This window comes from Takifugu rubripes, chromosome 15 (assembly GCF_901000725.2).
Source record: "Takifugu rubripes chromosome 15, fTakRub1.2, whole genome shotgun sequence".
In the NCBI taxonomy this organism is placed as follows: Eukaryota; Metazoa; Chordata; class Actinopteri; order Tetraodontiformes; family Tetraodontidae; genus Takifugu; species Takifugu rubripes.
This window is the reverse complement of record NC_042299.1, coordinates 7,372,222-7,398,411: the sequence shown is the minus strand read 5'-3', so window position 1 is coordinate 7,398,411 and position 26,190 is coordinate 7,372,222. Positions and strand designations below refer to the sequence as shown.

General features: G+C 43.8%; 4 protein-coding genes and 1 long non-coding RNA gene across 7 annotated transcripts; 3 read left to right on the top strand and 2 right to left on the bottom strand.

The window, feature by feature from the left end:
- Nucleotides 1–168: 168 nt before the first annotated feature.
- Nucleotides 169–6,771, bottom strand: apbb3 (amyloid beta (A4) precursor protein-binding, family B, member 3). Of its 2 annotated transcripts, XM_011611261.2 has the most exons (13): nt 6,036–6,771; nt 4,318–4,481; nt 4,141–4,199; nt 4,013–4,061; nt 3,587–3,736; nt 3,380–3,507; nt 3,180–3,185; nt 2,927–3,041; nt 2,602–2,683; nt 2,441–2,524; nt 2,232–2,347; nt 1,973–2,152; nt 169–1,882 (listed from the first exon to the last, which is right to left on the bottom strand). In XM_011611261.2, the coding sequence occupies exons 1-13, from the start codon at nt 6,139–6,141 to the stop codon at nt 1,604–1,606; spliced, it is 1,518 nt and encodes a 505-aa protein (XP_011609563.2). In that variant the 5' UTR covers nt 6,142–6,771; the 3' UTR covers nt 169–1,603. The 2 variants fall into 2 exon arrangements, with proteins under 2 accessions (XP_011609563.2, XP_029704700.1); XM_029848840.1 differs by lacking the exon at nt 3,180–3,185.
- Nucleotides 6,772–7,021: 250 nt separating this feature from the next.
- On the top strand, nt 7,022–9,046 carry sra1 (steroid receptor RNA activator 1). Its single transcript, XM_029848841.1, has 6 exons — nt 7,022–7,236; nt 7,539–7,649; nt 7,714–7,794; nt 7,871–8,007; nt 8,279–8,387; nt 8,482–9,046. Exons 1-6 carry the CDS (start codon nt 7,212–7,214, stop codon nt 8,793–8,795), a joined length of 777 nt encoding a protein of 258 aa, XP_029704701.1. The 5' UTR covers nt 7,022–7,211; the 3' UTR covers nt 8,796–9,046.
- On the bottom strand, nt 8,969–10,235 carry LOC115252771 (uncharacterized). The gene is made up of 4 exons (XR_003891103.1): nt 10,134–10,235; nt 9,943–10,026; nt 9,701–9,832; nt 8,969–9,097 (listed from the first exon to the last, which is right to left on the bottom strand). It is a non-coding gene; the product is annotated as an uncharacterized lncRNA (long non-coding RNA).
- Nucleotides 10,236–10,982: 747 nt separating this feature from the next.
- Nucleotides 10,983–23,437, top strand: camk2a (calcium/calmodulin-dependent protein kinase II alpha). Of its 2 annotated transcripts, XM_003970876.3 has the most exons (18): nt 10,984–11,299; nt 12,509–12,603; nt 14,121–14,180; nt 16,119–16,173; nt 16,294–16,359; nt 16,441–16,513; nt 16,633–16,735; nt 16,810–16,893; nt 16,982–17,076; nt 17,240–17,362; nt 17,445–17,528; nt 17,634–17,676; nt 18,784–18,821; nt 19,038–19,086; nt 19,160–19,235; nt 19,309–19,403; nt 19,482–19,710; nt 19,810–23,437. In XM_003970876.3, the coding sequence occupies exons 1-18, from the start codon at nt 11,238–11,240 to the stop codon at nt 19,811–19,813; spliced, it is 1,434 nt and encodes a 477-aa protein (XP_003970925.2). In that variant the 5' UTR covers nt 10,984–11,237; the 3' UTR covers nt 19,814–23,437. The 2 variants fall into 2 exon arrangements, with proteins under 2 accessions (XP_029704585.1, XP_003970925.2); XM_029848725.1 differs by lacking the exon at nt 19,810–23,437 and having other exon boundaries at nt 10,983–11,299; nt 19,482–19,714.
- Nucleotides 23,438–23,784: 347 nt separating this feature from the next.
- rps14 (ribosomal protein S14) lies at nt 23,785–25,668 on the top strand. Its single transcript, XM_003970848.3, has 5 exons — nt 23,785–23,888; nt 24,629–24,780; nt 24,856–25,017; nt 25,276–25,352; nt 25,549–25,668. Exons 1-5 carry the CDS (start codon nt 23,787–23,789, stop codon nt 25,614–25,616), a joined length of 561 nt encoding a protein of 186 aa, XP_003970897.2. The 5' UTR covers nt 23,785–23,786; the 3' UTR covers nt 25,617–25,668.
- Nucleotides 25,669–26,190: the final 522 nt, after the last annotated feature.

Below are 26,190 nucleotides of genomic sequence, written 5' to 3'. Positions count from 1 at the left end.
GGGTTTTAGGGTCATCTTTCTTTTTTTGACAACCTCAAGAACTGATTTGACCACTAATGCAAGCAAGGTGACCTCTGGAGGATAAAAAAAAGCTGACATCAAAGACACATCTGAGGCGTGTTATTGGCGGTAACACCATGTTATCATGTTAAAATCCACAGAAGTACACCAGTATATAGATTTCTTTATTGTTGGTACATGACATCATCAGTTTTTTGTTGTGCCAAAGAAAGAAGCGGAGGACAGGATTCATCACAGGAACAGTTTTTGCAAAGAATTCTGGGAGGGTTTTGGATTAACATTTGGACCTTCCTACTGACATCAAACGCGCTAAAGCCTGAATCTACTCGTGCTTCTGCTCGTCCCTGTTTCTGCTTGCTGTTGTGTATAAGAGACATAGTGACGTCTGCATCAACTGCATTCGGGAAGAAAATTAAAAAAGGAAGCTCTCCTTTAATGGTGGATGCGCCTGGATACGTTTCCAGATATTTTTAACCTTTCATGCTTGGATTAGTGTCCAACATGCGAGCGTTTCCAGCTTTCGGATAAAAGGACGGAAAAGTAGAAATAATTCTGGTTGTTTACTGACTATTACAAGAGGTATTTAAAGAGTTTACTGCCTGAGGTCAGAAACCTTATTCATTCCACTTTGTTGCTTTTGGAAAATACACTTTTCCTTCTGCTTCCATTGGCTGATCAAAATAAAAATGGCCACCGGTTCTTGTCATCCTCCCATCATATAAAACAGAAGCAGAATTATTCTGGGTATGAATGCTACAATCTTGTGCTGGTGATGTGATTAGGAGTCGATAGTGATGAGATCCAGAGAATCACATGATCAATCAGAAGCAAATTCTTCAGGAAAACAAGTGCTAAAAAGAAACCCAGGGGGTACCCAGATGATCGGAGCACCGAGAAAGTCTAGAGACGTGTAAAAACAATAATCAGAGACCTGCAGACTCAGGCAGACACCGTCTTGTAAGTAGTAGAAAAGCTGCAACTATGCACAAACTTGTAAGAAAAGAAGTCAATACAGTAAATGTCCCTCGTTTGTTTCTTTTCTTCTTGCACACGTGTCCTCCTGGGGACAGAAACACACACTGCAGCTTTGGAATTTCTCTACGCGTGAAGCTTGAAGCGGACATATGGATTTTGCACGAAAGCTCTCTATGTCATCTCTACAGGCAATTTAGGGACATTTAAGGGATGTCGGGCTAAATATATAACATTCAATTGGAATATACTTCTGACCAAATCTATAACTGACCCCTGATTATCCTGAGTCTTAAGTAAGCTTCTTTTTTGTCAGTTGTCTGGTCAAAATTTAGCTAAATTATCTAGTGATTAGTCTAGCTGACTGGGATGATGCCTTCGGTGCCCTAAGGCCTGAATGGTTTGCGTTTTTCTGCCTGTGCTGGGGCTGCTAGCAACAACACTGCTAAGCTACACTAGCAAGATGAGTGTCACAGAAAAGTGAGGTCAGTCAGGTAAATTGTGGTCCAATAAACAGGAGGCACGGTGTCAGAGTCCAGCCTTGTGTCGAGAAGCCGTCACTGTGTCGTTGGACACATATTAGTCTCTGATGCTCTGCTCCCCCATCTCATTAGGAGGTGGCTGCCTGTTTATTCCGGAAAGTTTCAAAAAATGCCATCATCCCCTTCCTCACATTGCTGTTGCTACTGCTGCTGCTGCTGCCACCGTTGCCCTTGGCGACCCTCTGTGTCCCTGTGGGGCTGCTGCTCAACCCGTGGTGATGGGACGTGAGGGGCGGGAAGGTGACAGCATCCATGGAGTTGGCCCGTTTGACCTTTGACGAGTTCATACGCCATGACTTGGTCCTTGGAGGAGGAGTCTGAGCCACCAGACACTTCTGATACTTGACCTGAAGAGGATAAAGTTACAAGTTACTCATTTGGAGGGGGTGATATTGGCTCTACATTTGCTTTGATTCCATCCTTGATGTTGAACTCACCATGCAGGCGGCCTGGACAGCTTCAGACAAATTTCCAGCATCGGGCTCACACCAAAACACGTGACACTCAAACTGTTGTGTGCCGCCATCCACAATCACAGCGAAGGTGTGACTGTCATGGCCGACACCCAGAAAGGTGAGAAAGCGTACCTGGCATTCCCAAAAAGGCTCCTCCCCCTCCTGTGAACAAACAATCAGAGGGGAGATGGAGAATAAGAAGGGAACCAGATGAGAGCCCTTGAGAGCGTGAGAAGGTTACCTGTCCCCTCCAAAGTGACAGGACGTTGTCGGTGACATGGATGACAGTCGGCTCCCACTCATCTCTATCTGTGGAGTTCATGATGCTTTCTATTGCTCGATTTAGTACCTCCATCCCTGCACACATGACCACCATTAAACCCCTAACTGGTGGTTTCCATTGGGATTCATTGGTTTAATCAGTTCGACAAGGTGCGACCCGTTTCCTACCCATCGCTCGGGACACCGGAAGGTTTCCGATATACTGGACCTGGAACTTGTGGACATTCTGCCGAACCGCGTCCAGGAACTCAACTAAGACACAACAAAGAGGTGGAATCAGCATGGAGCCAATCAGATAAATCCAGGTATCACAGTCAAGGGATAGTCACCTTGTCTGGGTAGGTCTTCAGGTGAGATGCTCTCCATGGTCAGGGAGCGCGACGGCCTCTTCAGGGATTTTTCTGACATCATCTATGAAAAAACATATCAAGAAATATCAAGAAACAACTTATAGTGGCAATGTACTGTCAATCAAGACGATGCCAGAGTTTGCATTGTTATTTAACTTGATGTCCAATAGAGGGCGTTGTTTTCACTATCTGACAATACTTAAAACAAACGCACAAATCGGGACAAGGAAATCAGAAACAGAAACAATGAATGCATTAGCATGCTAACAGCTAATAAAGAAGGTGGAGGTATAGAATGAATCACCTTGGAGCACATCTCATGCAGCGCCATGGCGATGGCTTTGGCTGGCGCATTACAGCGAAACACGTGACACTTCAACACACAGCTGTCCTTATCCCCCGCCACAAAGGCAAAGTCCCTGAATGCATCACAAATATCACATAGCTCATTTTGTTGGGCCAGTGGGTATCCCATCAGCACGTTAGATGAATAAATGACCCTGACGTATTTCTAATGAGATGAGTGCAGCTCTGGGTGTGAAGTGGTAGAGGTTTACCTGTCCCTGCCCACATGGGTGCGTGTCAAAGATAGAGAAAGTCAGTGTTAGTGCAGACGGACAGGAAAGAAATGGAAGGTGAGAATGATTTTATCACAATGTGCCACAACGAGGCAGTGAATAAGTGCTATCAGCCTAGCTTAGCTCAGTGGCTAAGCATGGTTTTCCAGGCACATGATAAATATATCCTCTTAGCTTACCTGCCACTGTTGCAGCCCACGCCCCACACACGGATGTTTATGATCGGCTGGCAGTGCAGCAGAGTGTGGTCTAAAGGGTCCAATAGGGTCAGAGTGTCTTTCTTCAGAACTAGCATCATCTCACGACCCTGCAGACACATGAGGAGCAATTATTTCAAATAAAACACCCTTTATTTCAGAGCGTTTGGAGGAGATTTGTGACCTCACCTCTCCCCACGCTCCCGGCCTCTCTCTCTGGTCGGGGCTACTGCAGTGAGACAGCTGTTGGATGACGTTACTGACCGCGAGGCTGCTACGACCGGGAGACAGGTCCTCCTCTTCCACCTCCAGCCAGCCCAGAGAACGCACAGAAAAGCACTGGCAGACAGACAGGTAGACAGAACAGCAGAGGTCAGTGAGTTGTTGGGTGGCTAAACGAATCCAGGACACAGCGAGACAGGCACCGAGAGTGAGATTAAATCAGATTAATGCTGCATAAAACGGTGGTCCACAGAGGTCAAAATAAGCAAGGGGAGAGAGATTAGAGAAGATTAGCGAAGGGATGGATAAAAGTAAAATTTGCTATCATAACCTATTATTTTCATCATTGTTTTATTTTCATCTTTACTGTTGTTATATTGGTGTTGTGGCTACCTTGGTGTCTGGATCATGGTTGGTGAGGTAATCTTCATACCATGAAGACCTGAAAGGGAAGAAAAGATTAGACACATCCTCAAGTGTGTCTGTAGGGGCGTGTGTGTCTGTGTGTTGGGGGGTAATACCTGGCCTCAGGTGGTGTTTCTGTTTCTCTTTTGCAGCTGTGTTGTCCAGCCTCTTCCAGCTGATATACAGCACGAAAGCAAAAGAAGCAGAAGAAGAAGGAGACACATTAGACTGACAGACTCAGCCAGAGTCAACCACCGGTTGAGACCAAATTCTTTTTCTAATTCCGGTCTCACTTGTGTGTCCAGCAGCTGTGGTGTCCCACTCAGGCTGGGGTGCTGCCACTGGGTGGTACCAGTTGGAACATGCCAGTAGTATGTTCCAGTTGAGTCTTTAATAGTCCTCCAACCCGACGGTAGGTCTGGATCCAGCAACAGGTTCTGGTCCGCCCAGATGTTGTCTTCCGGCAAAGAAAACATGTTTGAGTGTTTCTGATTTTTTTCTTTGTTTGAATCAAAATATATGGCAAATTAAACATCGACAAATAGAGCAGATGAGGACAGAATATAAGCACTTCACTTCATAAGTAAACAACAATCACGGATAGTATTTTAGCATGCTAACATCAGCAGATACTGAACACAACACATATGTAAATGCTCAGCAAAGGCAGTTTCTTAAAGAATGTACCCTGAAACTAAAGATCTTGCTGATTTACAGTGGTGTACTAAATAAACCCATAAACAGCATTTTCCCAATCAGATATCACCTTAAGTTCAGAAGAGATGATCTGATTGGATCAAAAATGTCATTTCTATTAAAATTCTAAACTTAAATTCAGAACTGACTCATGAAAACAAAAAATTGACCCCATTTTACTCCATGCATCCGTGCCTGTCTGCAGCATCTTCATGGAAACAGGCAACCTTCAGGGGTCTTTTGGTGAGCGGGGCCATTGCTCACTGCACATGGTCCACCTTGTATAGACTGTCCAGCACACACGGACTCAAAATGCTTCTCAGGAAAAGAAACTAGGGACTGTTTGAATAATTAATGAAACGTAACTGCTGACCCAGCTGACTGAGAGACAACGATATGACAGGAGGTAGATCGGAGGAGGGGCTTGCCAATCAATAAAGCTGAACAAACTACTTTTAGATCTGACTCAGAGGTCCCAGCAGTGAATCGGTCCTTTTACCTGTCAGTTTTTCCAGGCTTTGATTTATGGTGTTTGGTCTTAAAACCCCAACGGTGCAGCGCTGCTTTTGAAAGTTTGGTTCAACCACATCCCAAGGAAATGCAGTTATATCAGCTTACAGATGATGATCGCTCAATACGGCACTGCTCAGTGTGGGAAAGAACAACTCTGGCCTCATATTCAATGCAGTTTACAGCCTAAAGTCAAAACTAATGTGTCCTGGGACACTGTATCCTCCTAACCATCTTAGACTGGAAGGAACTGGTTCTGTAAACCAAGGGGAATGTTAAAGCTGAGGAAGACACCCAACAATGTCCTCCTTACTTCTTTTCCAAAAGGCTGATGCCACACTTTTCTGATGCCTTCTAAGTTTATGATGCCGTTCTTCTTTCTGCTCTGGTACATCACATTACCATGGCAACCACATAAACCACGCGAAGGGAAAGAGTTTTACCGCAAATAGTTCAATGAATGATTTAGACCTCCATTTTCAGAGGAACGACATGAACCAAATCAGCTTTATAGTCCCATTATCTCGTCTGAGGCAAAGAAACGGCCGGATGGGTGAGGAGTGTGTGATGGTCCGGGAGCAACCGGCCAGATCAGACTAGGTCACCAGGAAATTAGAGCAGCTCCAACTGTTTCTACGTGCTTGCATGTGCAGCTGTTCAGCAGCGTTCGGAGTAAACACGTAAACAGCAGATTGCAGTTTTACACAGATGTGCTAGAATACCTGTGGGATTACAGTAACCAGTGTGTGTGTGTGTGTGTGTGTGTGTGTGTGTGTGTGTGTGTGTGTGTGTGCGTGTGTCTCACCATCATAGTTGAGTATAAGGATGGCCAACATGTAATCCTTGCCCATCATGGCTCCACCTTCCAGTGTGTGCGGTCCAACCAGCTGATCACCCTCCAATACACACATACACACAGATACACGCGCACACAGGCACACACAGGCCCAGATGACAGATATTAAAGCCTCCTCTTGCCTGTCTTTCTTCCTGTCTGTCTGCCTGTGTCAGTGCCTCTTTTCCCTCCTTCTGTTGCTTTCTCAGACGACACCATCAGTCTTCTTCTTTCTCTTCTTCTTTGTTTGATTTCTGTCCCGGTGTTTCTTTCTCTCTCTCCTCTTGTTCTTCCCTCCTCTCTCCTGTCTGGTGGAGGATGCTGCTTTCCACCTCCTGTTCCACCCTCCCTACCCTCTATCACTTTCTCTCCTCCTCCCTGCTGACGTCACCACCCATCCCTGCGTGATTGTCTCACTTGACCTTCACTTTAAAAAAAAGAATACCATTGAGTAGGACTTTGTTTCAAACCACAATATATAAAATAAGATAAAATGAAACACGATATCTATCTATCTATCTATCTATCTATCTATCTATCTATCTATCTATCTATCTATCTATCTATCTATCTATCACTTTATTTTGACAATCTGACTAGTTGCTCTATTTTATCACATTTCTATTAATTGGTTGTTTACGTTTTTATGTACTGTTTACCTGATGCGCTACGGAGGCCACATGACAGCCAATTGACGTCATCGTATGACACTGGGGCCACGTGTCCCGGAAAAGAGGATTGAGAAGCAGACCGGATATTCACCATTACTCCTACAAAGTAAAGGGATACAAATCAGTTAAAAAATGTAGTTCACGCAAAATAGACGGATTTTGTAAACGCAACACAAAAAATGAAGTATTTAAACCTACCAGGCATAAAAGTAACAACTAAAATGTTTGCCAACTAAAGATACCTTTTAGCATAGTTTGGGCTAATATTTTACTTTTAAAATTTTAAGCGGAAATTGCGTATAATTGTCAGCAACAAACTGATGTGTTTTCATTTTAAGTAAACACAACATTCACCGAAAGGCTATATCTCAACATTAACGCAGCGCCTGCAGTAATAATCAGTATTTAGCCCCTTGAGTTAGCCGAGCCGCTGTCTCAGCTAGTCTAGCTCTTTTTTCACACGGTAAATTCCAACATGGAGGACATGTACATTAAACCGGGTAAGAGTCGAATTTGAGTTATTTTAGATGAGTTTGGGATCAGTTCAGCTGCTAACAGCAAACACTTGTTGTGTAATGTTTGATGTCGTTTTCTGGCGTTAAACCTTGTCTGAGTGTTAATTCGACGACACCAATTAAACCTCGCGGTAGAAGCCCCTTTACAAATGTCTGTGAATAAGCGTAGTGCTTGTTCTGGGATGGGATCTGGTGATCCGATCTGCATCTGTGTAAACATTTTATTACCCTTGAATGAGTGTGTTAGGGGTCACTGCTGTACGTATTATCCTGCTCCTGTTGCACAGGTAACCAGGAGCGGGGCTGGAACGACCCACCTCAGTTTTCATATGGGCTTCAGGCCCGTGGACCACAGAGAAACCTCCTGAACAAAAGAGCGGTTCCAGCAGCAGATTTAGGTGAGAAATCTGTGGCCCTGGCTCATTTTTCTTGTGTCAGGCTGAAAGGTCCATGTCTCCTCAGGAACCCCACCCTTGAACCCCCCCTCCTACAGTCCCCTGGGCCCACCTCCATCCAGTATAGCCCCGCCTCCTCTACACTCAGGTAAACTCCAGCATTGATACAGTCATAGATTACGTCATGTGTAAGTTTTTTAATGTACTTCCTTTCTACCTTGCAGTTTGTCCTCCTTCTACTGCTTCCCGTCGTCCAGTGGGAACAATCCAAAGCCAACCAGAGGCTGACGGTGAACCTGACGGGGACAGCGTCCTGTCGGTGTTGAACTGTGCCCTTACTGCCTGCAGACAAGTGGTTAAAGTAAGTGTAAAGTCTTTGGACACTACACTTTTTGACTTTGGTCCTTCTTCAGTTCTGGGATGATGGAACTTGTCATCGTTCATTAGTGAGACTCAAAAATAGATGGACTTATTTATTCAGTCTGTGAGCCTAAAGATTAAAGGCTAATTCATGCAGCCCTCATGGCAGCGTGACAGGACACGGCATCCTGAAACAACAATGTAAATGGTATCTCTAATGGAAAAAGAAATGCAAAGCAGCTCTTTGTACCCTGTGTGACCTCTCTTTGCAGGAGCAAGTGTGTAATGATGTGGCTAAGCGGCTCCGGCTCCTAGAGGACAGCTGGAAGGGAGGTAAACTGAGCCTTCCTGTGAGGAGTCGCATGGACACCCTCTCTCAGGGTAACTTGTTTCGCAATAACACGTGTCTGTCTTCCTGAACCCGCATTCAGAGTCCTCACCTGTTTACCCCCGACATCCCCCATCTGTCTCTCAGAGTTACAGTCTGGTCACTGGGACGCAGCAGATAAGATCCATCTGTCTCTGATGGTGGATCACGTTACTGAGGTCAGCCAGTGGATGGTCGGCATCAAACGGCTCATTGCTGAAACCAGGAAACTGAGTCCAGAACTTTTGGAACCACTTAAAAAAGCGGAACCTGAGGCCTCTACAGAGTCTGATCCCCAGTCTGGAGACCAAGTTCAGGACTCCGGAGACCCAGTCCAGGCCTCTGGGGTTCCAGTCCAGGACAATAAAGAAGCAGTTCAGGATTCTAAAGAACCAATCCAGGATGCAGGCTCTCAGCCATGATGTAATTTTGCAGGAAATAGATTTTCTGCTCTCTTCTCATCCTACATGAACTCTGCAAAATACAGAATTGGTTTCTTATCATCTTCACTGTGACCAGGGAGTGGAATCATTGAGGCATGAACACAGGTCTTAATTCTGAATGTGTTTGTGTCACAGACTATTAGCTTTACTCAGCTCATACTTTCACAGAGATTAATCATGAATTATGAATCATGAAATGATCTTGATGAATAAATCTTCACACTGGAACATCTTCATTTCCGTGCTTCTGTTGTGGGTGAAAGATCACTGCTCCCTTCTGGCTGGATAAAAAAAAAAGACATCAAGAAATATGAAGATATTTAAATTATAAATGGTGGTAGTGACGACTGGTGGTGCAGTTCAAATCACCAGGTAATCAATCGCCGATTTGAAATATGCTGTACCCGCCCACAGCCGCCAGGGGACGCTAGTCAACAACAGGACATTTAAATGTCAGTGAAGGAATTTATCCTGTAAAATCTTGCGATGTGCCAATATTAATGCCAAAAAAAACTGATATAACACTGGCTGGAGAATGAATAATCATCAGATGAGTTTACATAAGCGATAATGGTGTTTGGTCTGTGTTTGAAATTGCTGGTTTTGTTATTCTCTGCAATATTGCTGAATTGTGAACTGAAAGGTTTCAACCAGACACATAAGCTGAATCGAATCGATGAGTTTTAATGAGGAAACGATTGCTTGTGTCAAAAGAGGCATCTAATGGTAAAATTGTTAAGGGCAGCTTTAAGCAATTGATGGAAACAGCTGGTGCTGAGCTCACGAGGTCACATTTGCATCTCTATCTAAGTGATATTGCACTAATGGAAGAATCCATTTAAAAGTTGGGATCCCCTCCATTTAATAGACCACCTGCGTCTGACCTTCTGTCACCGTGTCATCTGCTACAGTGGGAAACGATCATAAAGCAGCATGTGACATATGTTTCCTCATTAGTCCAGTGCTCCCAGTGCCCCCAGTGCTGCCTTCAGTGAGCCGTCTGTTTAATTCCACTTCTGTCAAACAAACATGGAGTTTGAACTCTTAACGATGGTGTTTTGTTTGAGTCCAGCAGTCATGCTTCAAGCAACCGTGAGCAGGTCTTTCTAATATGAATTCTCCTTACCAGCCAATTCCTGCTCCTCCTCCTCTTCCTCCTCCTCTTCTGCTGGGACAGCGAGGAGGCTCCAAAGAGGGCAGCCATGCAGAACTGATGAGTGACAGAAAGAGAGGAGCAGAATTGAGAGAGGCTGCTCCCGGCAGACACAAACAAACCCCAAAATAGACTAAAGAACAAGAAGGCTCAGTCCCTCTGACCTCAGGTTGAAAAGACACTACAGACAGCTGCAATATCACCCTCGCTCCGCTCACCGGTTCAGTTACACACACCCGATTTAACAGTTTGTTCTTTTTCTTCACATGCAGCAAACCAAAGTCCGCTCAGATGGTGAATGGGTTGTAAATTTGCTATTGTAACCACGAACAACAGAGCAGGTGGGGTAAATCTAGCACCAGTTGTCAGGCCTTCTCTGTGAGTCTGTTCATTTCGTCTGTCCTAAAATTCCTTATGCTGGTTTTCTTTATTCCTTCACCATTGGTGGGAGCGTCCCAGTTCCCCCCCCGGTTCCATTACTGCACGTAGTATCGGACCATTCAGTGTCCTTGGATACGCTGGACGCAGACTCACACATGAAATTTCAGGTAAACGCCGCCTGTTGTGTGTTGTTCGCCTCCCACAGGTCACCTCCTCTCTGGAAAATCTTACTGCGAGACTTTGTAGTACTGGTGAGTAGCAAGAGCAGCTTTATCTTGTAGTAGCACTGAAGTTAGCACAAGTATAAGCAGTCAGATCGGAAGTAATTTTGAATGTGATGGGAGCTGAGGAGTGGCGTTCCGGACGTGTTCTCTATGGTTTTTCTATGTACAATAATATTTATAGTACTGCAGTTTTATTTCCCGAATAATCTGATGCTGTTTGCAGTTACTTTCCAGCACACACAGAGGGGATGCAGTTACCATGGTGACCCTGTGCATGTGAGTGTACATGCATGCGTGTGTGTGTCTGTCCCGGTCTGTGATTGGCTGATGGGCCAGGGTGGGTGGGCAGGTGGAGCGTCTGAAAGCATCTTTCTCCCACAGACCCGGACAGAGAGACAGAGAGACACAGATCTCCTAACAGCTCTCTCCTTCTTCCCTTCATCTTCCTCCTTTTCCTCCTCTTCCTCATCCTCCTCCTCCTCTTCCTCTCCTCGGGACTGAAACTATCTCTCCATCACTCTTCTACTCTCTCTATTTTCTCTCCTCCATCCTTCTGGCAGACAGAACGGCAGCTCTAACTCTTGGCCTCCTTCGTCTCCGGCATCATCATCTTCAGTGGAAGACGGACAGGGACCCCCTTGACCCTCGACCTACAGGGTCACCATGGCAACGGTCATCTGTACCCGTTTCACCGAAGAGTATCAGCTGTATGAAGAGCTGGGCAAGTGAGTATAATAGCAACGATCTTGATAACGATCTCCGTCATCATCACCATCTATGATTCATGTTGATTAAATATTGCATTGGACCTCACAATATTAATATTTAAGGAAATCTAAATTTAGATATTTTATGCTGTCACATTGTTGTCTACTTAACTGTTATATTTGTATTTTCTGTTTTCTGTTAATGGACATGTATGCACCATACTTTGATGTGTTAATAATATCATAGATAGATAGATAGATAGATAGATAGATAGATAGATAGATAGATAGATAGATAGATAGATAGATAGATAGATAGATAGATAGATAGATAGATAGATAGATAGATAGATAGATAGATAGATAGATAGATAGATAGATGAGTGTATCACCTTTATGACCCCATCCCACTCACTTCCCCCACATACACACGCACACACACACACACACACACACACACACACACACACACACACACACACACACAGACACATAATGCCAGGTCTCTTACATAATGTGCTGGTGGGTGGCAGAATGCCTCTTTCAATGGAAGTGAAGACACATAATTCTTTCTGTAAAACCTGTTAGACTTCAAACAATGAATCACAATCAGAGGGGAGACTTCTTCATCCCGACTGTCATATCGATCAGTCCCGCTGTGGTGATCCGGTACCTGACATTACGCTCACACTCCTCAACGGGCGGAATCTGAGCAGCAGCAGAGGTGGAGTCAGTCTGACTGTCAGAAGCACAAATTCTCCATCTGCAGAGTCGGCACAGGGAGGCGCAGCTCTGTGTGTTCCACCGAGCCTAGATGGGGAGTTACACTCTAACAGTTAATATACACATTTATAACATCAGCTTTTAAATCATGGCCAAATTAAAAGAGGAAGATGTGTTTATTGACAGGGGAAAGGGTGTAACTTCAACATTCTATCACCTAAACCAAATTCTTAAACATACTGTGTTCTCGGCTGTTCAGGGATGGAAAACAGAAACCACCCTCCATGTTCCAGTGGGTTCAATTTGACCTAAAATAGGAAGAAAGTGGAGACAGTGGAGTTCTGCCCACCATTGGGTCAGCATGTGTACAAACCCACAACTGCTACACCACAAAAGGGCAAGAGCTCAACAAATGCTCCAAGAACAGGCATTTCCTTATTAAGATGAATGAAGATGTCTCACTGTCATAGTATCACTGATGGCTTCCTCCGGTTGCGTTTCCAGGGGAGCGTTTTCAGTGGTGCGGCGCTGTGTGAAGGTGCTGTCAGGCCAGGAGTACGCAGCCAAGATCATCAACACCAAGAAACTCTCTGCTCGAGGTGAGAACCTGCAAGAAGATCTGCACACGTAGCTAAAGTGGTCTGACACGTCCTTCCTACTGACAGCCAGCAGACCACATTTGAGGTTCAGGGGCTTACTATAAACACCATGAAGGAAGAGCAACTACAATAAACATAGCTTATTAATTGAAAACTAATTTTAAGGGGGTTAGCCCTAACCCTTAGCCCCCTTGCTACAGCTAGCAGGGTTTGTTTCTAGATGCAGAATGTGATTCACAATGTAACACACATAGTAACCAACTATTAAAACCACTCTGGATCACAGGATGGTGGTCTGGAGCGCAACTACCAGACCATCCTTGAATAAAAGAACAAAAAAAGATATGTGACCTCTGTCCCTCTGGCCCAGTTTCACAAACCCACCATTGTTTTAGTCCTGGCACTTTTGCACATTGACACCTGATAAAGTTGTGCTTGTGCTCTCCTTGCTCTCGCTCTCTGCTTTTTTCATAACTGTGCGAGAGATTTCCTTTGCTCGTTGCTTAGCAACACCATACCGAGTCCGTGTGTATGTGTGTGTAAGAGAGAGAGAGGGAGAGCAAGAGATTAATTAATAACTAATCAAGTGTAGGCTGCAGCTAACGGTTACCTTCATGATTGATTCAGGCTCTGATTTGGTTGTGCATCATAATTATCACGAGATGGTTCGTTAAATCCTGAAAGTCAAAGATGAGTTGGCTTCCAGCTGCGTGGGATGCGCACTTACAACCTTAACGAGTGCCCAGGAAGGGCTAAAGGCAGCGCATTCATGGATTAGTTTTCATCTGCATCGGAAAGTCTGCAGATACATTAGCGTTTACAGACCTGTCTTTAAAAATTAATTATGAAGACAGAAGAGCCACTTGGAACATATGTATGCCTCCAGGTGAGACAGATGAGAACATTGAGGAGATAGGATGTGAGGATTAACAAAAACAGATAGAAGAGGATATAAAGGTAAGGTGAGAGGAAAACCCCGGAAAGAACAGGTGAGGAGCAGCTAACGGGGCGGATGAGCAGCCGGGCAGAACAGGTGAAGAGAACAGGGAACAGATGAAGGAATGAGAAGCAGACATGTTTCCTGACTCATGTTTCATCAGGGATGAAACGATGGCCAACGTGAGTCATGTGACCTCCGGCGTGAGGCCTCAGCTGTGCGAGGTGTGACGAGACGGTTCTTCCTCTCATGAACACACGAATGTCAGATTTAATCTCAGTGCCGGTGTCCGCTCCTCCCATCACCATCACGGAGCGGCGAATTAACACCAACTGCTGGTTGATGCCATCTGCCACTCAGCTCAGCATCACCTGTCAATCAGGACGTCCAGACATTTGTGAAGACAAATGTCTCTGCACAAGAGGAACTGTTTGCTTATAAATCATTTATTACCTCCCCATAGATACAGTATTTTTACCAGACCAGTTTTTACCGCCATACTGGTGTGTGTGTGTGTGTGTGTGTCTGTGTGTGTGTGTGTGTGTGTGTGTGTGCGCGCGTGTGTGTGTGTGTGTGACAGATCATCAGAAGTTGGACCGGGAAGCTCGGATCTGTCGTTTACTGAAGCATCCCAACATTGGTGAGTACTTCCTCCTCTGTTACACTTCCGGTGGTGCTTCCTGTCAGGTCACATGGGCACAGTTATCTCCACACCGGTCATGTGGCCCCCAGGTATCAGGGGTGGATAAAGATACGATTGAGGGTTTGTCTGCCATGATTAAAACCCGTATCACAAAGTTCCCCATGTCCCAGTTTGGCGTCTAAGATCCTCAACTGGACGCTGTGAAACCTTTGCTGTGGTTGAGGGACTCTGTGTTTCAGCGGTTGATTTAGAATTTCATCAGGGAGCTTTTCAGCAGGCTCGCAGCCCCTGACGGGGGTGTTTGCTGATCTGTCAGACACTTCAAAGTGACTGTAGCAGCAAGTGTCACAAATCTTCCGTCTTGAATGAACCGCTGACTTGTCAGACACACGAGACACATATTCTTAATAGACGCACTTTGGAGTCAGGAGCACCCCTTGTTTGTTGATGAAAGGGGCTTCTGCGTGCTGAGTCCCTGTTTTTCTGTTCTAACCTCTGGGGAGGCCGTCGTCTTCTGCACATTGACCAGGAAAGCTTGCGGAGAACTGAAAACAAGTTTAATAGCTTTGAGACCATAGGCAGGTTTAGCAACAGTGAACTACCTCAGAAACACCTGAACCATGTCTCATAACCAGCCCTCATAGCTGCCCCCAGTGGCCAATTCTGATCTTGTTTATAAGCCCCACCCCTTTTTGTTGCGAAGCAAAGTGAAATTGCATCAGTGGAAACTGTCCACATAAAGTACCCTAAATCTATAGTGATGGTAATAACATAAATATTAATATTCCTACAAAAAAATCAATTAAAAACTGTGTTATTTCAGTAACTGTGGACGAATTGAACGTCAGTGTGGATCACGTTGACCTTTCATTTACACTTTTTGCTCATGTGATAGTGAAGGTTTTTGCAGCATTGTGGTAACTGTAAAGGCAAGGACAGTTACACGTGAGAGCAGCCTGGAACGCGACATTCCGAAGTAAAGATCTTCAACTCAGGGACAAGCCGAGGGAGAGCGTAGGCAGCTCTACCGGCTTGGACCGACAGCTCTGACCGTTCTTAAGGCCAACAGAATTACCATTAAAATACAAACAGACTGCCGAAGAGTCAGGTGTTTAAATACGACCTCACGTTGGACCCTAGCAGCCAATCCGCAGGCTGCAGCCGAACCAATCATCCAATCGGTGGTCTGTGTGGGCGGGCAATGTTCTCCACATAAGTGTTACATAACTCTGCGTGCGTGTTGCTAGGCGACAGTGTCCTTAGGTGAAGGCATCAAAACCCTCTTTCCTCCTACAGGCGCGTGCACACACACACACACACATACATACACACACACACACACACACACACACAAAGAAATCAAATCCCACTGCACTGTGTGGGAGTTTTCGAGAGAAAACCTGATTATTTCACTCCGAGTGCTTCACACAGGTACTGTGTGTGTGTGCGTGTGTGTGTGTGTGTGTGTGTGTGTAGGCAGCAGCCTCTTCATTCTCTACCTGTTATACAATCCATACGGAGCTTCAACATTCAGAGCAAGAACAGACAATCATCAGAGTTCTTTCTTTCCTGCAGCAACTTTGTTCTGCTGGTGTTTTTCCTGGAGGGTTTAATGGGCATCATCGCTTCCCAGACGTGATGTGTGATGGCGGCCGCTTGCTGCGCAGCTATGAATGAATAAACATGAAAGCAAACGCACATGTGAAGGCAAAGTCTCCTGTCGTTGTCATTATCAACCCCCTAGTAACGTGAAATTAGCTGCCAGAATACTTCACCATTCAGGAGCTGGTGTTTCTTTGGTTTCACCTCAATTTCCCAACAGCTGAGTTGGAATAATGGAGAGCTTTGTTGTGATGACTGCATTTAAGGGTAACAGATTAATCATGTGAACTTGTGAGAGTGTCCCTGACTCTGAGTTTTGTTGCTTCGTTTCAGTGCGGCTGCATGACAGCATTTCAGAGGAGGCGCATCATTACCTCATCTTTGACCTGTGAGTGCTGCTCTTTTCCCCCTTTTAACGTAGTCATGACGTCTCAATCTGTTTAAGGCGGTTGACGCCTTTCCTAACCCTGCACCACATGTCCTAAATTGGTATTTTTGTTCTCATTAGAGTCACTGGTGGCGAGCTCTTTGAAGATATTGTAGCCAGGGAATATTACAGTGAAGCTGATGCCAGGTAGGATGAGAAACCTTACTGCTCCCGTTGCTGACCTAGGAACAGTTGATGGTAACAGCTGTATCTGGCCTATGTTTGCAGTCACTGTATCCAGCAGATTTTGGAGGCAGTGCTACACTGTCACCAGATGGGTGTGGTCCACCGCGACCTGAAGGTATCTGTCCACCTGAATCTACCTGGTTTTGCTTATTCTTATTTATTATCAGTGCCCCTTCCATAATGTCATATATTTTAACATTCTCCATATGTTAATCTCATTTCTCTCCCTTTCAGCCTGAGAATTTGCTGTTGGCATCCAAGTCCAAAGGAGCCGCGGTGAAACTGGCTGATTTCGGCCTTGCTATTGAGGTGGAGGGAGACCAGCAGGCCTGGTTTGGTAAGACCATCATTTTCCTGCAGAATTACTCTGGCTCATCCAGATAATGTCCACATTGCTTTGTGTGTTTACAGGTTTTGCTGGGACTCCCGGTTACCTCTCTCCTGAGGTTCTGAGGAAGGATCCATACGGGAAAGCTGTCGACCTTTGGGCCTGTGGTCGGACTCCTTTCTACTCTACTCTTTCCTTTCCTTGTTGCCTTATTTCCTTGCTCATTGCTGTTTTCTCTCCCTCTCTGTCCCTCAGGTGTGATTCTCTACATCTTACTGGTCGGTTATCCACCTTTCTGGGATGAAGATCAACATCGACTCTATCAGCAGATCAAAGCTGGAGCTTATGATGTAGGGAAGATATTCGTGGTTGCCTCAGTCTCTTAAATGCACCATTTGATAAACTGATATGAGTGATACATGGATGAGACCACTCACATATTTGTTTATGACCCTTTTGTTGGGGTGCATTATAAATCAGTGCTCATGAATCCACTAATGTGTCTATTCATAGTTTCCCTCTCCTGAGTGGGACACAGTGACTCCCGAAGCCAAAGATCTCATCAACAAGATGCTGACCATCAATCCATCCAAACGAATCACAGCAGCTGAGGCCCTCAAACACCCCTGGATCTCTGTGAGAGTCTCTTACTTGCTCTTAAAATGTTCAGATTGCGCATCCTGAAGGCTCTGACAGAAATGTGTGATCTTCTTCCCAGCATCGTTCCACTGTGGCCTCCTGCATGCACAGGCAGGAGACGGTCGAATGTCTGAAGAAGTTCAACGCCAGGAGAAAACTCAAGGTAGGCTGAGGTCAGGAGGTAAAATGTTCCAGGTATGGATCTCGAGTTACCAAGTCAAATCCACAGTAATCCCTCCTTTCTTTCTTCCTTTCTCCTTTCCTTCAGGGAGCCATCCTTACCACCATGTTGGCCACCAGAAATTTCTCCGGTGAGTTCAGCAGTTGTCTTCAAGAGGAAAAAAGTCACATTTTCCCAGTTAATTGGCGAAGCTAAAAGGTCTGCGTCATCATCAAGTCCGCTGCTTGATGCTTTTGGGATTAATCTTTGACCTACAAATTAATGTTACAGTAGGAGAAGGTTAAACTGAGTGTGACCATCCAGTAATTTGTTGACATTCATACAATTAGCAGGTTATCACTGTGTGTGTGTGTGTGTGTGTGCGTGCGTGTGTGTGTGGGTGCAGCTGTCCTCAAGTTTCAAACACTTCAGGATAGTACAGCTCTATAGATAGAATGGAAACCACCCCGGGAAACAACAACAGGTGGAGAGACAGACAGGACTTAGACTGTAGACAGATCTGATTGTTACCATGGATACAAATAAAAGAACTGTTAATTGTTGTAAAACTTAAAAAGAGAGCAAATTTGATTCGCTCCATCTGTTAAAAATGGCCTCAAAATCAGGAGCCCGATCACTGATGTCATCAGAGCGAGCCGACACCTAGCACAAACAGGTCCGACTCGTTCTGGATTCGTAATGTTGACTGTTCGGGGACATTTCTTCGGACAAGAGCTGTTCCTTCCACCTTCACTCTCTGTGCGCTGCGTGACACAGGCGTGTACGATGGTGCGCTGTGATTGGTGGAGAGCAGTTCATCTTGTGGCCTCACAGCTGATTCCGATGAAGTGCTTCCTGATGTCTCGCATGTGTTGTCCGGATACTTGGGAAACCGTTGCTGCTCTCTAACCAACCAACTAAATTTAGCATCCACTCTCCTAAGGCCGTCCTCCACCTGTCTGTCTGCACACAGACACACAGTCAGTCGGTCACTTGGGATCACAGACAGGAAGCGACTCTGGATTATCAGTGTCTCACCCTTCGGTCTTTTTTAAACTCTTTGAAAGCTCATTTGTCCAACATTTAAGTGCATTTTTGTTATAGTATGAGGCATTTCCTCTCTTTATCCTGAAGTTTTGTTTTGAATCTGACTGACAGAGGGTTCTCGGAATGATGCCGACTCTCCTCTTTTCCGCGTTTGTTCCTTTCTTCGTGACTCTGCTGATTTTCCTCATCTTTGTCTTCATTCCTTGTTCAGGAGGAAAGAGTGGAAACAAGAAAACTGATGGAGTCAAGGTGACTATCTTTTTTTGATCATTACTAATCGCAGTAGTAGATGTTTAGAATGAGATCATTGCCAGATGCACTGGAATTCCCTCTCCTTTAAGAGCCAATCATGTAAACTGTGATTCATGTATGTGAGTAAGCTGCAGCAGTTTGACCCCAAAATAAAAAAATAAAAAAATTGAAATCAGAGAAACGTCATCGTGACTCATGTTGTTGTTGTTGTAGGAATCATCTGAGAGCACAAACACCACCATTGAAGATGAAGATACCAGAGGTACGCCAACACAAACACAGTTCAGCACAGCTGTCATGCAGAGACATTATTGACAATTTTCTGCTTCCGACAGTGAGGAAACAGGACATTATTAAAGTCACTGAGCAGCTCATTGAAGCGATCAGCAATGGAGACTTTGAGAGCTACACGTGAGTAACTCAGATACGTGCAGTTTATCCCCTGAATCACATTCTTATTTTGGAAGTCTCTCCACCCCCACAGGAAAATGTGTGACCCAGCTGTGACGGCGTTCGAGCCCGAGGCTCTGGGGAATCTGGTAGAAGGCCTTGACTTCCATCGCTTTTATTTTGAAAACTGTGAGTTCCTGCGCAGTTGAAGGTTTCCCACGGCTTTGTGAATTTTGGCCTTTGACTGTTTTGATTTGAACCCTCCAGTGTGGTCTAAAAACAGTAAACCAGTCCACACCACCATCCTGAACCCTCACATCCACCTGGTTGGTGACGAGGCCGCGTGCATTGCTTACATCAGAGTGACGCAATACATCGACGCCAACGGGACGCCTCGCACCGCCCAATCAGAGGAGACCAGAGTGTGGCACCGCCGCGACGGGAAGTGGCAGATCGTCCATTTCCACCGCTCAGGCTCCCCGTCCACACTCACCAAGTGAGAACAGGCGCAAATGCTACAAGCTCAAACGCTGTATCATCACAGATGCCCCATAAATGCAATAAAAATCTGCATTCTGCTCTCTTTCTGATACAGTTAAACTTCCAAAGCCAACGGGTCTTGGAGGGATGCGCTGTCGCCTTGACAACTAATTGATTGACAACAGGCCAGGCGTCTGACACCAACCAATTAGTTAGACAAAATCAAGATGGAGGAGGACAGGAGGGGCAGAAATGAACTATACAACTAATCAATCAATCATTCATCCCATCTGGACTTTAATTTCACAACAACCACCTTCAATGATCCAGTAAATCACACAGATCCCAATCACAAGCCCTTAAATTCCTTTCAGTTAGATCGTAATTGATCTAATGTTTCCATCAAAAACAATTCAAAGTTCTTATGAAATCTTCTAATTAAACATTAAAGATGTAATCATTTAAATATTTTAGTTAATAATGGCTATTAATAAAGGTTATAACTGTCAGGTTTTAAACTTTTATTTTCATTATAGTAAATATTTTCTTGATTGAAAATATTTTTCAAATTACACCTGAATTTATATAAAAAATAAATCCAACTTGTTTATACTTAATAAAGTATTGACTTTATGAAATAAATTCTATTGTAATCTGATATATTTAAAGGTATATGAGATCTAATATAATATAGAGCTGACTTATTAAAACAAATATTAATTTTTTTTAAAAATAAACCCATTCCGAATTAATCCAAGCCAATTTTTTTATTTATTTGTAAATATGCCCTCCAAAACACACAAGGTTTTCTTGTTTTAGTTCAAATTTTGAGGTTCTTTAGTTTTAGTCATGTAAAACATTTTAGAAAATAACAAATGCTTCTGGAACTGTAGCTTTAATTAGAACAAATAATGTCATATTGATTATTAAACATTTGACAAAAGCAGTTCAGGATGTCTGGAAACACAAATTGAGTTTTGGAATGTCGGACCCTCATCTTTCTGCTTCCATCGGGCTCGGAGTGCTTCACAAGCGTACGCAGCTCTCACACCTGTGATCTTCCATGAACAGCCACACCTCCCACCTTGACTCCGCCCATCAGGTGTCCTAATGAGGAAGTTCCTGAAGAACTGCCTGCTCTTCACTCCAGGACCATACTTAAGTAAATGGAATGTTTTTCAGCTTCTGTGAAGGGATGAGAAGATGAAGGAAAAATAGGAAGTGCTTTGATTCACCGTGTGCAGACTGTTAAAATCAAACTTTAACCCTCCTGAAATGTGCTAACAAACAATTCAAACTATCCAAAAATGTGATGGGAATTGTATTTTAAAGCAAGGAGCTGACTTCTAGGAAAGAATCAAAATTTTACTCTTGATTGTTTTAACAAAGTTGGAGGTTTTGTTGAAGGGGGGACGAAAAGCACAAATAAACAAATAATGTTAAAGTGACGCTCCAACAATGAGCCAATGAGCATCAGGATCAGGATAGGGAGTCCCAGGAGTGACAAAAATGTTTGTGTTTATATGGTCATCCATGTCAATTGTCATCTTTTTTTTTTAAGTTTAAAATTTTGACACTGAAGGTTTATGAAGTGAACATTTTTTATCGTGAGGTCACCAAACTATATTTAACTATTCTGAATTCAGTGGAGCCTAAATATTGTAATTTTGTCACTCCTAAGCCTCCATACAGCACAATTTCTGACATCCTTACTCATCTTTTCAAAGAGACATCAGGAACGACCACACAACGACTCAATTTTTTTAGATGGGGTGAAGATAGTGGATTCTGTTTCGGGCAGAGATTTGCAGAAAGTTGACATCCTAATGTCGTTAGACTTTATTGACAGGAGTTCTGTACAGACGGCTTCTTCCTCTGAGCTGACGGTGTTTACTTTCTATACAGACAATGTGATTTTATGCATGCGGGACTTTGTGTTTTGTGTTTCGGCTTTAGTGTCTGCTGGGTTTTGACGTTTGCGGCTGCCATGTTGTTTTCCAGCTCTGCGGTGACTTGACTTGTTGGCTGTGTTGGCATTCCTCACTGGGAGCAAAATTGTCCGCTGGCCATGTACTAACAAAATGTTAGCACTGCCACCTTTGATATTCTGTGACTTTTGACCTGTTGTATTTGTCTCGGAGGCTTAAAAAGCTTTTTACCGTCAGGAGAATGTAGAACTTTGTACAATCAAATTCTTACTATGATAATTATTCTCTATTAATATTATAATTATTTGTAGATTTAAAAGCTTTGTAATGTTTGACTCAGACCTTTAGTGCTAGCATTGTGTGTACCACCTTGTAGAGAATGTGTATTATTAGCTTTATTATTTTTGTTGGTATGATATGCGTTATCGTGTGAAACACAGTTTCCCATAGCAACCGCTGAATGTTTCGCCACAGTGCCGCTGCCTTTTTTTGACACCTCTGTTCCATTTGGTGTCCCACCTCAGGGTCTGAGGAGGCCAAACTGCAAATTGACTGCATTGATGCCATTTCAGGCTAAAATCTTGAAATGGTCTACAGTTTTAGAGCCCCTCCTACTAGAACTGGACTCAGGACGCGGTGTCATAAGACTGCATTTGCTTTGAAAAGTGTTGTTGTGCACCGTGAGTCGTAACATTACCGCCATTGATTGACTGATTGAGACAACGTGTGAGTTCACAGACAAGCTAGCAATAAGAAATTCACAAAACCTAGTTTGATTTCAAAGGAACTTTTACAACCAATCATTTCACATTCAGAGGCAACATTTGCATTACGAGCTTGATATAGATTTTTAAGGGTCGTACAGATCCGGTTTTGGTGTTGATATTCAATCATGCGAAAAGGCGTACTAATAGGGAGATACAGATTTAATTCCCTGTCAGGTGCTTGGGACTCCAAATGGCACAGGCAGAGTGAATGGTTGGTTTTTACTGTAGAAGAGTCTGTGTTTTCTAAACTTCCACTTTTCTGACACTTGAAATTTTGATGTATTTGTGAAATTATTCGAGCACTGGGGCTGCCAACATGCTCCCTTGCAAATATCTGAGATGTCACTTTATAGAATTATTTCGATGTTTATGCTTGAAACTAAAGAATTCATGTTTTCTGATGAATAGACAACGTTCTCTCTTGTCTCTCTGTCCATGAATCCAAAGTACTTTACAGCTGTCATCAGTCAACGGTGACTAATTTTGGACTCTTAATGTTCTCAGTTGGACACTTTGAATGTTCCATCCTGGTTCTAATTATGTCTGAGACCAGGGCTGGATTTTAATTCTCATTCTGTAGTCTCACCCGCAGCACTGAGAGCATGGACATCACAAGAAGCTTTTCTTCTCAAGAGTACAGGAAACAGCAGGGGCTTTTTGCTAGCTTTCTTGGCGGTTTACCTAGTGCTAATAAATTGAAACATCTCTCACTTCACCACTCATTCTCACTTTATTCTATTTTCAAATTTTAGTCCAGAAAATGAAATGAAACAACCTCATTCACCAATCAGAAAATCAATACAAAATCACTAATTGCTCACCAAAAATCAGCTCATTCATATCAATCAGCTTTTCTACTATGATGGGTATTGTACTGTAATGTATTAACACTAATGCTGCATGCTCAGTGTGTAACAGTGTGAATCCAGTGTGTGTGTGTGTGAGAGAGAAAGTTTTGAATCTTCTTTCTTTTGTAGTTTTTGGAGTATTTCTTCTTCTGCATCATGTTCAAAGTGTTTCTGTAAATAAACAGCAGTGTTCAAATGCTGATATGCCTATTTCCTTATTTGATAATGATATATAATAAATTTATTTAGAAATGACACTAACCTTTACATTGGATGGATGGATGGATGGATGGATGGATGGATGGATAGATAGATAGATAGATAGATAGATAGATAGATAGATAGATAGATAGATAGATAGATAGATAGATAGATAGATAGATAGATAGATAGATAGATAGATAGATAGATAGATAGATAGATAGATAGATAGATAGATAGATAGATAGATAGATAGATAGATAGATAGATAGATAGATAGATAGATAGATAGATAGATAGATAGATAGATAGATAGATAGATAAGTGTATATGTATTGTAAGAACCGCATGGTGGCAGCAGCAGCTTCCCGCGCTGCCTCTCTCAACTTTACCCCCGGAACCGGAAGTTCCTTCCTTTCTTGTTTCTGCTTCCTCAAGAGACACACAGAGGTACGTTCTTGTCAGCGTTTTATCCTAAATAAATCCTCTTTGCAAGTGAACATCCGATTAAATTATTAGTCGCTACTGATTTATTATTGCTTCTTGTTTCTTTTGCACCTCATATTGTACCTGACCGTAACTCGGGACATCTGAATAAAGATGTTTTTTGGCCGTGTGTCGGTGTGCGGGTCGCATAGCGGCGGCAGAATGACGCCATTTTACCTCAATTTAGGGTTTCATGAAACGGAATAAACATTTTCTTAACAAATTAAATGTCTTCGTTGGCGTATACATTAAGGTCGTTTACTGCCACCTGTGTTGGACTTAAACATTGGGTCAGCCTCGTTAGTCGACAGAAGCTAATAAGCTAACGCTAGCGCTTGCCAAGCTGCCGATGGCCAGGCTCTATTTACTCACATTTGTTTCAAAATTATCTTATTTTACGTTTGTTGACACAATTATGTGTTTTATTTATGGATGAGAAACAACCATTATTGTGGAGTTGATGTTTTAGCCTCTCGTCAGTGTCAAATGTCCCATCAACTGATGGAGCTTCTGTAATTTCTCATAACCGAAGCAAATGATGATACACCTCTAGAACTGAGCATTTAGCTCCATGTGGGGCTTCCTAAGTGCTCGGGATCTTACGGGTTTGGCGCTTGTTTATATCTGATCCGGGAATAATAACACCGTCTTGCCAGAAGTATTGAAGTGTGACTCTTTGACATCGATTTTCTCTCCATCTTCAGACAATGGCTCCTCGTAAAGGGAAAGAGAAGAAGGAGGAGCAGGTTATCAGCCTGGGTCCTCAGGTGGCTGAAGGAGAGAACGTGTTTGGTGTGTGTCACATCTTCGCCTCCTTCAACGATACCTTTGTCCATGTCACTGACCTGTCTGGCAAGTAAGTGAAGGTGCCTACAAGGACTGATTCAGATGTAATGGCTGCATGTCGTCTGACGGGTGCATTTGTCGCCAGGGAAACAATCTGCCGTGTGACAGGCGGTATGAAGGTGAAGGCAGACAGAGATGAGTCTTCTCCATATGCTGCCATGTTGGCAGCTCAGGATGTTGCCCAGCGCTGCAAAGAGCTTGGAATCACTGCTCTGCACATCAAGTTGAGAGCCACTGGAGGAAACAGGTACAGTTGTTGGCAAACTCTTCTGCAGGTCAACAGTGTCGTCGTTTTGGTTGTGAAGGGCTGAACTCGTGCAACGTTGGCCTTATTATCTCATTGTGCAGTTACTCCTCTCGTAAATGGAGGATCTGTCCCCATCATCTTAAAATGTTAAATACAAACACTGTAGTTTCTCCAGTATGTTGACTTCATCTGGGTGGAACTTTAAAATTGCACCAGTTCAATGTTTGTCCTGGTATTAATTGTTGTCATCTACCTCAGGACAAAGACTCCTGGTCCTGGAGCTCAGTCTGCCCTCAGAGCTCTGGCTCGTTCCGGCATGAAAATTGGACGCATAGGTGAGAACACTATTGCAGTATGAACAGACTCACTGGTTACCGTCTTTATTGTACATATGATCAACTGCGTCAAAGTGAATATCAGCTCTGGACTTGATGCAACAACTATTGTGACTAGTGATATGAAATCTGCATCTTTTGTTGCCTCCACCTTGTAACCAATCGTTAAAGTATTTTTCCCCTTTCTTTGGTTCAGAGGACGTCACTCCAATTCCATCAGATTCAACCCGAAGGAAGGGTGGACGTCGCGGTCGCCGTCTGTAAAACTGCATCAGATTTTTTTTCTGCTAATAAAAAGCGAAACCAAGTTTTGTGCACACGCTTGTGTAACTCTGTTCACCCGGCAGTTCACTGTGTTGTACTAAAACACGATCCCAAACAAATCTAAAACGTGAAAGCTGTTTTTTATGCCCTTGTGAGAGTTTGTCAACCAAGAAGTCGGAATGTTGAAAATGATGAAACAGCTTTATCTGCTTAAGTGTCGGCCACAGGTGTCCATTTCAACCTCACAATGCAATACAAACTTTGCTTGTTGGATCCAGTCATTTTGTGGTAGTTAAGCTTAATCCCCCCTGTTGTGCAGTTCATGCTGCCCGCCGGCAGGAGGCAGTAACAGCCTGCTGGTCCACCTGTCAGGGAAAAGAAACGCAGCAGGATGCTGCTTTCAAATGCCTGACATTCAGGCAGCGGAGTGCCCCTGAGCCACGCCTACCCTTTTCCCATCATGCAGCTGTGTCAGATTGCCAGAGGTTTAAAAGTCTGCATGAGACCAGCCAGCATCTCTACCCCACTGATCCACTTCCTGTTTCAAAAGGTCACAATTTTGTTGAAGTTGTTT

Excerpts from the sequence above, each read along its gene's own strand:
- camk2a (XM_003970876.3), top strand. The coding sequence starts at position 11,238 with ATGGCAACGGTCATCTGTACCCGTTTCACCGAAGAGTATCAGCTGTAT. Across the intron at positions 16,174-16,293 it reads CATTACCTCATCTTTGACCT|AGTCACTGGTGGCGAGCTCT; the intron begins GTGAGTGCTGCT and ends TGTTCTCATTAG. Across the intron at positions 19,404-19,481 it reads TCGCTTTTATTTTGAAAACT|TGTGGTCTAAAAACAGTAAA; the intron begins GTGAGTTCCTGC and ends TGAACCCTCCAG.
- rps14 (XM_003970848.3), top strand. The coding sequence starts at position 23,787 with ATGGTGGCAGCAGCAGCTTCCCGCGCTGCCTCTCTCAACTTTACCCCC. Across the intron at positions 23,889-24,628 it reads TCCTCAAGAGACACACAGAG|ACAATGGCTCCTCGTAAAGG; the intron begins GTACGTTCTTGT and ends CTCCATCTTCAG. Across the intron at positions 25,353-25,548 it reads CATGAAAATTGGACGCATAG|AGGACGTCACTCCAATTCCA; the intron begins GTGAGAACACTA and ends TCTTTGGTTCAG.
- apbb3 (XM_011611261.2), bottom strand. The coding sequence starts at position 6,141 with ATGTGTGTATTGGAGGGTGATCAGCTGGTTGGACCGCACACACTGGAA. Across the intron at positions 2,525-2,601 it reads TGAAGACCTACCCAGACAAG|TTGAGTTCCTGGACGCGGTT; the intron begins GTGACTATCCCT and ends GTTGTGTCTTAG. Across the intron at positions 2,348-2,440 it reads TCCGGTGTCCCGAGCGATGG|GGATGGAGGTACTAAATCGA; the intron begins GTAGGAAACGGG and ends TCATGTGTGCAG.
- sra1 (XM_029848841.1), top strand. The coding sequence starts at position 7,212 with ATGGAGGACATGTACATTAAACCGG. Across the intron at positions 7,795-7,870 it reads CCCGCCTCCTCTACACTCAG|TTTGTCCTCCTTCTACTGCT; the intron begins GTAAACTCCAGC and ends TCTACCTTGCAG. Across the intron at positions 8,388-8,481 it reads CATGGACACCCTCTCTCAGG|AGTTACAGTCTGGTCACTGG; the intron begins GTAACTTGTTTC and ends TCTGTCTCTCAG.